This window comes from Balaenoptera acutorostrata, chromosome 11, assembly GCF_949987535.1.
Source record: "Balaenoptera acutorostrata chromosome 11, mBalAcu1.1, whole genome shotgun sequence".
Taxonomy (NCBI): domain Eukaryota; kingdom Metazoa; phylum Chordata; class Mammalia; order Artiodactyla; family Balaenopteridae; genus Balaenoptera; species Balaenoptera acutorostrata.
This window is the reverse complement of record NC_080074.1, coordinates 44,136,303-44,147,504: the sequence shown is the minus strand read 5'-3', so window position 1 is coordinate 44,147,504 and position 11,202 is coordinate 44,136,303. Positions and strand designations below refer to the sequence as shown.

Sequence of the window (11,202 nt, the reverse complement as noted above, 5' to 3'; positions counted from 1 at the left end):
TAATAAAATATGACCTACTAAAATTACTTGAATAATTACTTATTCAAGATAAGTAATAAATCAAAAAGACAGATCTTTATAAACTTATAAGCAGGCGAGCACTCATACATGTGTGTGAATTTACACATACCCTTACATCTATTTTTCTGAATACTTCTCTTTCCAGGCTCAACTTTTTTGAGAAAACAACAAAAACAAACAAACAGAATAATGAGATGCCTAGAAAAATACATTCCAGTGTTTGATACTTAACATTCAATTCATCTCTCCTTTAAAATGCTTAGTACTGATTACATACTCATTTTAAAAAACTAGATCCCCCATGGAGTACATAAGATATTAACAAGATCTTCATCATCTACTATCCCTATACTTAGACCTTCATAGTAATCTTCAAATTCACCATATGACACTTCATCAGACTTACTGCAGGCATCTTTCAATGTTTCTAGAAAAGATGTTTTGATTTCTTCCTCTGTGGAATGTCCTGTAAAATAGTACTGACTATGAAACAATGTCCTTAAAAGTTCAGTGAATTGGCTGATGATGATAAAGAAATACTTAAGTCACCTGATGAAATCTTTCCAACAATTTGAAATCTTATGTCAAACTACCCTTCAATTTATTTAAACATTTTCTTGTATGAACTAGAATTTAATGGTGAGGACTTTAACACACATTTGAAGCATCTTTTAAAAGCGTCTGACAGGGTGTATCCTTATGTATAGGCAAAATAATAGTTACTTCTGTAGATATTCTTGTATTTGTTAATGTTTTAGACAACTCGGTTTCATTCCCATTAGAAATGAGGAAAGAAGAACACAAGTAAATAGTTTCATGATTTATAGGCTGATAACACAGTAATGCAATGTGTTAAAGGCATTAGTTACTTTATGAAGCAGTTACTCATAACTGCAGCTAGAAAATATTACTGCAAACACAGGATTCAGAGGCCTATGAAAATCTTTGCTGGAAGATATTTTACTTGATTAACTCATTCTATTTTTAATCTCTGACATTAAGTAGGCTATTTCCACTGGTCGGACACAGACAGTAGATGGTTAAGCAGTGAATTACGTGGATCTCTCTGATTGGAATTCCCACAGGTTTCCCATTAAACTTTGCTGTATCTCAGGAAGGGCCTCAGCTGTTTATAGTAAAAGAACATACTAAACTTTACTGTTTGGCTTCAAGATGGCGGAAGAGTAAGACGTGGAGATCACGTTCCTCCCCACAAATACATCAGAAATAAATCTACATGTGGAAGAACTCCTACAGAACACCTACTGAACGCTGGCAGAAGACCTCAGACCTCCCAAAAGGCAAGAAACTCCCCACGTACCTAGGTAGGGTAAAAGAAAAAAGAAAAAACAGAGACAAAGAATAGGGACGGGACCTGCACCAGTGGGAGGCAGCTGTGAAGGAGGAAAGGTTTCCACACACTAGGAAGCCCCTTCGCGGGCGGAGATGGCAGGGCGGTGGGGGGGTGGCGGAGGGGATGAGCTTCGGAGCCACAGAGGAGAGCACAGCAACAGGGGTGCGGAGGGCAAAACGGAGAGATTCCCGCACCGAGGAAGGCTGCCAACCAGCACTCCCCAGCCCGAGAGGCTTGTCTGCTCACCCGCCGGGGCGGGCGGGGCTGGGAGCTGAGGCTCGGGCTTCGGAGGTCGGATTGCAGGGAGAGGACTGGGGTTGGCTGCGTGAACACAGCCCGAAGGGGCTAGTGCACCACGGGTAGCCGGGAGGGAGTCTGGGAAAAGGTCTGCAGCTGCCAAAGAGGCAAGAGACTTTTTCTTGCCTCTTTGTTTCCTGGTGCGCCAGGAGAGGGGATTAAGAGCGCCGTTTAAAGGAGCTCCAGAGACGGGCGCGAGCCGTGACTATCAGACCGGACCCCAGAAACAGGCATGAAACGCTAAGGCTGCTGCCGCCGCCACCAAGAAGCCTGTGAGCAAGCACAGGTCACTATCCACACCGCCCCTCCCGGGAGCCGGTGCAGCCCGCCACTGCCAGGGTCCCGGGATCCAGGGACAACTTCCCCGGAAGAACACACGGCGCGCCTCAGGTTGGTGCAACGTCACGCCGGCCTCTGCCGCCGCAGGCTTGCCCCGCATTCCATACCCTTCCCTCCCCCCACCCCCCGCCTGAGTGAGCCAGAGCCCCCGAATCAGCTGCTCCTTTAACCCCATCCTGTCTGAGTGAAGAACAGACGCCCTCAGGCAACCTACACACAGAGGCAGGGCCAAATCCAAAGCTGAACCCCGGGAGCTGTGCGAACAAAGAAGAGAAAGGGAAATCTCTCCCAGAAGCCTCAGGAGCAGGGGATTAAATCTGCACAACAAACTTGATGTACCCTGCATCTGGGGAATACCTGAATAGGCAATGAATCATCCCAAATTGAGGAGGTGGACTTTGGGAGCAACGATATATATATTTTTCCCCCTTTTTCTCTTTTTGTGAGTGTGTATGTGTATGCTTCTTTGTGTGATTTTGTCTGTATAGCTTTGCTTTTACCATTTGTCCTAGGGTTCTCTCTGTCCTTTTTTTTTTTTTTACTTAAAAACATTTTTTTTCTTGAAAATTATTTTTTATTTTTTATTTTAATAACTTTATTTTATTTTATTTTATCTTCTTCTTTCTTTCTTTTTTTTCTCCCTTTTACTCTGAGCTGTGTGGAGGACAGGCTTTTGGTGCTCCAGCCAGGCATCAGGGCTGTGCCACTGAGGTGGGAGAGCCAAGTTCAGGACACTGGTCCACAAGAGGCCTCCCAGCTCCATGTAATATCAAACGGCAAAAATCTCCCAGAGATCTCCATCTCAATGCCAAGACCCAGCTCCACTCAACGACCAGTAAGCTACAGTGCAGAACACCCTATGCCAAACAACTAGCAAGACAGGAACAGAACCCCATCAATTAGCACAGAGGCTGCCTAAAATCATAATAAGGCCACAGACACCCCAAAACACACCACCAGACATGGACCTGCCCACCAGAGAGACAACATCCAGCCTCATCCACCAGAACACAGGCACTAGTCCCCTCCACCAGGAAGCCTACACAACCCACTGAAACAAGCTTAGCCACTGGGGACAGACACCAAAAACAACGGAAACTATGAACCTGCAGCCTGCGAAAAGGAGACCCCAAACACAGTAAGTTAAGCAAAATGAGAAGACAGAGCAGATGAAGGAGCAAGGCAAAAACCCACCAGACCTAACAAATGAAGAGGAAATAGGCAGTCTACTTGAAAAAGAATTCAGAATAATGATAGTAAAGATGATCCAAAATCTTGGAAATAGAATAGAAAAAGTACAAGAAATGTTTAACAAGGACCTAAAAGAACTAAACAGCAAACAAACAATGATGAACAACACAATAAATGAAATTAAAAATTCTCTAGAAGGCATCAATAGCAGAATAACTGAGGCAGAAGAACGGATAAGTCACCTGGAAGATAAAATAGTGGAAATAACTACTGCAGAGCAGAATAAAGAAAAAAGAATGAAAAGAATTGAGGACAGTCTCAGAGACCTCTGGGACAACATTAAATGCACCAACATTCGAATTAAAGGGGTCCCAGAAGAAGAAGAGAAAAAGAAAGGGACTGAGAAAATATTTGAAGAGGTGATAGTTGAAAATGTCCCTAATATGGGAAAGGAAATAGTTAATCAAGTCCAGGAAGCACAGAGAATCCAATACAGGATAAATCCAAGATGAAACACACCAAGACATATTAATCAAACTATCAAAAATTAAATACAAAGAACAAATATTAAAAGCAGCAAGAGAAAAACAACAAGTAACACATAAGGGAATCCCCATAAGGTTAACAGCTGATCTTTCAGCAGACACTCTGCAAGCCAGAAGGGAGTGGCAGGACATATTTAAAGTGATGAAGGAGAAAAACCTACAACCAATATTACTCTACCCAGCAAGGATCTCATTCAGATTTGATGGAGAAATTAAAAGCTTTACAGACAAGCAAAAGCTAAGAGAATTCAGCACCACCAAACCAGCTTTACAACAAATGCTAAAGGAACTTCTCTAAGCAGGAAACACAAGAGAAGGAAAAGACCTACAATAATAAACCCAAAACAATTAAGAAAATGGTAATAGGAACATACATATCGATAATTACCTTAAATGTAAATGGATTAAATGCTCCCACCAAAAGACATAGACTGGCTGAATGGATACAAAAACAAGACCCATATATATGCTGTCTACAAGAGAACCACTTCAGACCTAGGGACACATACAGACTGAAAGTGAGGGGATGGAAAAAGATATTCCATACAAATGGAAATCAAAAGAAAGCTGGAGTAGCAATTCTCATATCAGACAGAATAGACTTTAAAACAAAGACTATTACAAGAGACAAAGAAGGACACTACATAATCATCAAGGGATCAATCCAAGAAGAAGATATAACAATTGTAAATATTTAGGCACCCAACATAGGAGCACCTCAATACCTAAGGCAAATGCTAACAGCCATAAAAGGGGAAATCGACAGTAACACAATCATGGTAGGGGACTTTAACACCCCACTTTTACCAATGGACAGATCATCCAAGATGAAAATAAATAAGGAAACACAAGCTTTAAATGATACATTAAACAAGATGGACATAATTGATATTTGTAGGACATTCCATCCAAAAACAACAGAATACACATTCTTCTCAAGTGCTCATGGAATATTCCCCAGGATAGATCATATCTTGGGTCACAAATCAAGCCTTGGTAAATTTAAGAAAATTGAAATTGTATCAAGTATCTTTTCTGACCACAATGCCATGAGACTAGATATCAATTACAGTAAAAAATCTGTAAGAAATACAAACACATGGAGGCTAAACAACACAATACTTAAGAACCAAGAGATCACTGCAGAAATCAAAGAGTAAATCAAAAAATACCTGGACACAAATGACAATGAAAACACAATAACTGAAAACATATGGAATGCAGCAAAAGCAGTTCTAAGAGGGAAGTTTATAGCTATACAAGCCTACCTTAAGAAACAAGAAACATCTCAAATAAACAACCTAACCTTACACCTAAAGCAATTAGAGAACGAAGAACAAAATAACCCCAAAGTTAGCAGAAGGAAAGAAATCATAAAGATCAGATCAGAAATAAATGAAAAAGAAATGAAGGAAACGATAGCAAAGATCAATAAAACTAAAAGCTGGGTCTTTGAGAAGATAAACAAAATTGATAAACCATTTGCCAGACTTATCAAGAAAAAAAGGGATAAGACTCAAATCAATAGAATTAGAAATGAAAAAGGAGAAGTAACATCTGACACTGCAGAAATACAAGGGATCATGAGAGATTACTACAAGCAACTATATGCCAATAAAATGGACAACCTGGAAGAAATGGACAAATTCTTAGAAATGCACAACCTTCTGAGACTGAACCAGGAAGAAATAGAAAATATGAACAGACCAATCACAAGCACTGAAATTGAAACTGTGATTAAAAATCTTCCAACAAACAAAAGCCCAGGACCAGATGGCTTCACAGGTGAAATCTATCAAACCTTTAGAGAAGAGCTAACACCTATCCTTCTCAAACTCTTTCAAAATATAGCAGAGGGAGGAACACTCCCAAACTCATTCTACGAGGCCACCATCACTCTGATACCAAAACCAGACAAAGATGTCCCAAAGAAAGAAAAGTACAGGCCAATATCACTGATGAACATAGATGCAAAAATCCTCCACAAAATACTAGCAAACAGAATCCAACAACACATTAAAAGGATCATACATTATGATCAAGTGGGGTTTATCCCAGGAATGCAAGGATTCTTCAAATACACAAATCAATCAACGTGATACACCTTATTAACAAATTGAAGGAGAAAAACCATATGATCGTCTCAATAGATGCAGAGAAAGCTTTCGACCAAATTCAACACCCATTTATGATAAAAAACCCTCCAGAAAGCAGGCATAAAGGGAAATTTCCTCAACATAATAAAGACCATATATGACAAACCCACAGCCAATATCATCCTCAATGGTGAAGAACTGAAAGCATTTCCACTAAGATCAGGAACAAGACAAGCTTGCCCACTCTCACCACTATTATTCAACATAGTTTTGGAAATTTTAGCCACAGCAGTCAGAGAAGAAAAAGAAATAAAACGAATCCAAATCAGAAAAGAAGAAGTAAAATTGTCACTGTTTGCAGATGACATGATACTATATATAGAGAATCCTAAAGAAGCTACCAGAAAACTAGTAGAGCTAATCAATGAATTTGGTAAAGTAGCAGGATACAAAATTAATGCACAGAAATCTCTTGCATTCCTATACACTAATGATGAAAAATCTGAAAGTGAAATTAAGAAAACACTCCCATTTACCATTGCAACAAAAAGAATAAAATGTAGGAATAAACCTACCTAAGGAGACAAAAGACCTGTATGCAGAAAATTATAAGACACTGATGAAAGAAATTAAAGATGATACAAATAGATGGAGAGATATACCATGTTCTTGGATTGGAAGAATCAACATTGTGAAAATGACTCTACTACCCAAAGCAATCTACAGATTCAATGCAATCCCTATCAAACTACCACTGGCATTTTTCACAGAACTAGAACAAAAAATTTCACAATTTGTATGGAAACACAAAAGACCCCGAATAGCCAAAGCAATCTTGAGAAAGAAAGAGGTGATAGTCCTCACTTAATGGCCTCAAGTCCATGCTATAAATTAATATAATTTAAAGATAATACTTTGATTAACTCACATTTTAGAAATCTAATGCATTTTGACTTGTAATAATTACCTGAAATTACTTGAGGATGCTTCTTTGCACAATAACATTTTCTTATGTCTATAACAGGCGCACTGCCTGTTTTGTTAAAATCCAGTTTCATAAAGGCCTAAATAAAGAGAGAAGTGTTATTTTTTTCTATGAAATCATTAGAACCTAATTTTCTATTCTGCAGTAGGTTATTTTTGACCTCTAAACAAGACAGTTTAAAGTACTAAAGTGGTATATGAAGGAAGCATCATGAAAACAGGGAGAAAGATATTGGAGCAAGATATTCGGTAACCTGCACTTAAGGTGCACTACCACTTTCTAGCACCCTGACCTTGAGAAAGTAACTTAACCTCTGTTACCCTGGCTTTCCTCTTCTGCACACTGAGGAGTTGGGTAAAAGACCTCTCAGGTAACTTTCAGCTCTACGAATCACATGAAATTGATAAATGGCCAAGGCAAATGACCAGGACTATTTTGATTCAAAAAGTAAACCTGCAAATATTCCATTACTAAAATCAATGAGAAAGTTAAATAATTCTTAAATGGGTTGTGTTACTCTATTTCCTGAAATTTAACACTACCTTTCGAAATGCTAGTTGTTTTTTCACTCCTCTAATTCAATGCAATTCTGAGGATCATAAAATATATTTTATTGAGAAGAGGAGTGGGTCCATAGAAACATACAACTGACCAAAAGCAACATCCTACATTTGCAGATGAGTCAAAACTGGAATCAAGTTTGTTTATTCACAATAATGTCACAGGTATGTGGTACCTGTTATGGGCTGAATTGCATCCTCCCCAAAATTCATATGTTGAAGCCCTAACCTCCAGTACCTCAGCGTGTGACTGCAGAAGAAGATAGAGCCTTTAAAGAGGTGATTAAATTAAAATGAAATCATTAGGGCTGGCCCTAATCCAATATGACTGGTATCCTCATAAGAAGAAGAGATTAGGACACAGACAACACAGACTGAGGGATGACCATGAGAACACAGGGAGAAGACAGCCAGTTAATTACAAGCCAAGGAAAGCAGCCTCAGGAGAAACCAAACCTAATGACACCTGGATCTTGGACTTCTAGCCTCCAGAATTGTGAGACAACAAATTTTGTCGTGTAAGTCACCCAGTCTATGGTATTTGTTATGGTAGCCCTAGCAAACTAAGTCTACTTTTGTCCTCTATTCCCAGGACCAAGACTTATGAAAGAGACAACCCTCCAGTTTCTACTCCTGATACTCACACCTATCACCAGGACATGTAAGGTAAAAATATATGCAAATTTATAAATATTATGTGGTGAATTTGTTTAACATAAGGTTTTTATTTTGTCTTTTGGCCAGTAAAGATAAAGATTTTGATATTTTCTATTTGAGATTTGTACCTGATGTAATTGTTCATACTACCCTATTCACAATAGGTTTGTTTCAGTATTAGATAAATATACATTTTATATTAGGTACATATACAAAAGAAAAAGAAAACTACATTGCTCAAAAGCATGCTCTAAAAATGGCTACCAGAACCTAATATCTTCTCCCCTACATAAGAAGTCAGAGCTCCTGTTTTTAATTACAATTTAACATGATCATTTTAATCTTCATTTGAACATTTAGCATGCATATTTAAAAAGTAGAGAAACATGTTTTAGTCATCATCCTAAGATAATGTGCATTGAGCCTTGACACTGGGACAGCTATAATGCTCGTAATTTTACATGTAATACCTTAGACCAGTTCTGTGAGATAAGAAACTGAGGCTTGGAAATATTTAATAATAGATATAGACATATAACTATATGGAGCCAGCAATTTATGGAATTAGTAATTTGTGAACTGAAATTTAATTTCAGATTTTATTTTCCTTTTATAATATTTTCCTAAAACATAGGCATAATTTATTTTGCTTTATACTGGGTAGATTTGTATGTGTATGTGTGTGTTTGTGTTTTACTAAACCCAAAATACATTACAGGGAAAGGAATTTAAAACATTTTCAATGGTAATTCATTAAAGATTTAAAAGAATGAACCTAAAAATCTATTAAAAATAACTATTTGAAAGATTACTTCAAGTTACCTTTTGAACAAATGATTTCCTGTATTCATTCATTTCACCAATAACGGCACGCTTGAATTCTCCGTAATCAACCTTACCATTGCCGTAACCATTTAGAATTAGCCACAAAGACTCAAAATCCTAGAAATGATCACACAGAGACCACTGTTACACCTTTAATTTATATATGGCCACAACAATAATCATCATAATAGCATTTTGTTACATCTGTTGTAGCCCTAGACAAGGTAGTGGACTTAATAAGAAAATTCTAAAAAGTTACTTATAAATCCAATCAAAGGCACTAAAAAAGCTTATTTAGAGGAACTCTGTAGTGGACAGTTCCATAAAGTTAAGAAACATTTAAGAGTGGCAATAAATCACAAATGTATCTTTTTAAATTTATTTATTTTTCAATAAAAAATGCTTACCATTCACTTGAATTTGACCATTTCATTATCTTTAATGTATTATATCAGTGACAATTAAGAAGTCACTTCACTTACTGGAATGCCTCCAAAAGGCATCAGGATACTGACTGTACTTCTGCTAGTCTTCATACTTGAAAGTATAAGAGATTTGAATGACTCTAACAATTATTCCATGATTTACACTGAAAGGTGCTGTTTTGAGTAGATCCCTTATGCCAATTTATTCATTTTACTATTGCCACTTACTTCTTTGGCAAATGCACTATTTAATAGAATATTCTATTCATAAAGTTCCTAACAACAACCAAAAAAAATACAGCATGAGATTTTCTTAAACTCAGATAAATAGATTTTCAATATTTCAGTCAAGTTGTTAGCTTTAAATGAGAATATAAATAAAACATCTAGCAAGGTGACTGACAAATAATGGTTACCCCCAAAATATTCTCTTCCATTTCCTCCTAATTTTTTCAATTAAAATTTTAATAAGGAAACTTAAGACGCCCTGCCCCCCTGCAGTTCTCAACAACCCATACATTTTTTTGGTCTGTTGTAATGCCCTGTACATAAAAAGACTTTAAGGTCTATAAAATGAGCTTTTAAGTGTGAAAATGAGCTTAATCTTTAAAATCATACGTAATATGGATAGAAGATGAATTTGCTCACCCAACTCAAGGGATACTAGAATTAAAAGATAATGCTAGAAGCTTAAAAGAAACATTTTTCAAGAACTGAATAATTTACCAAAAGTGGCAACAAATTTATATAACTCTTTCTAAAATATGGTGCAGGATGGAAAATGATAATTCAGTTGAAAAAAAACTAAGGTATATTTATTGATAGTATCTCTATATAAATTAGGCTATTTAGGGGGCATACCAATTTTTTTAAATTTCAAATTAGTAAGAATGACTTTTCCTTCCCTAAAACTAGTGCCAGAATTAGACCCAGGTTGGTGATTCTTATGTTCTTGTTTTTGCTTCTCATTGCATGGGCAGCCTCCAGTGATATTATAGAGGAAAAGAAAAAACAGGGTGTAAGACACCACATCTTTCTAATTTTCTACTGCTGTTATATTACTAGTATTATTATTATTATTATTAATGCAAGGAAGAGATGAAGTTAGATAATCCCTAGTGTGTGTCACTAGGTGGGCCACAAGGTTAAATATTGTAAAAAAACACAAGACAGGTATAGCACAGCAATAATAAGCAATACCATACCGGCACAGAAGTTTACAATTGATAAGGCATGTAATTTTCTCATTTGAGTTTCAAAGCAACTCTGACTATAAGTATTATCTCTGGATTGCTCCACCAGAGTCTGTCTGTCAGAAAAGTGAAAAGGCCTATTCAAGATCACACAGTTCAAATGTTAAGGCTAGAACTTGAACCTTTATCTCATAAATTCAATTTCCAGTGTTCCTCCCACAAAATGTACTATATCTTGTGACAAGACGATTTGAAGCAAAAGAGAACAATGCAAGAGAATGCCTTATCTAAAACCCTTGAGGTAGACATGTTTCAAATTCATATACACTCAGGATAAAATCCAAACTTCTGAGAGTAGCATGCAAAGCTTTAATGTAATGGACACTGCTAGGCTTATTTCTCTCCATTCTTCTCTTTTCCTTCCTTCCACCTATCTATCTATTTCAACTCATGCATCGTCTATTTATTCAGCACCTGCCAAACGCCAGGTTCTATTCGAGGTATTAGAAATAGAGCAGGAAACAAGAAGCACCTTGGTCTCTGCCCTGATGGGACTTCCATTCTACTGCAGGCAGAGCCAGAGAATATATACAAAGTGGTATAAAGAAAACAAAATGGAAAAATGGTATAGAGAGGATCAGGGATCAGATGGGATGCTCCTTTAGATGGAGGTGTCAGTGTAGTGTTCTTAGTAGAGAAAACCTGAATGATGTG

At 37.3% G+C, this 11,202-nt stretch overlaps 1 protein-coding gene across 1 annotated transcript in view; it reads right to left on the bottom strand.

Annotated features, from left to right (window-relative positions):
* Positions 1 to 311: 311 nt before the first annotated feature.
* Positions 312 to 11,202, bottom strand: part of CAPS2 (calcyphosine 2) — a 38,845-nt gene continuing 27,954 nt past the window's right edge. Inside the window, 3 exon segments of the mRNA XM_007198355.2 lie at positions 312 to 487; positions 6,811 to 6,907; positions 8,868 to 8,987. Of these exon segments, the coding sequence (XP_007198417.2) occupies positions 312 to 487; positions 6,811 to 6,907; positions 8,868 to 8,987 (393 nt within the window).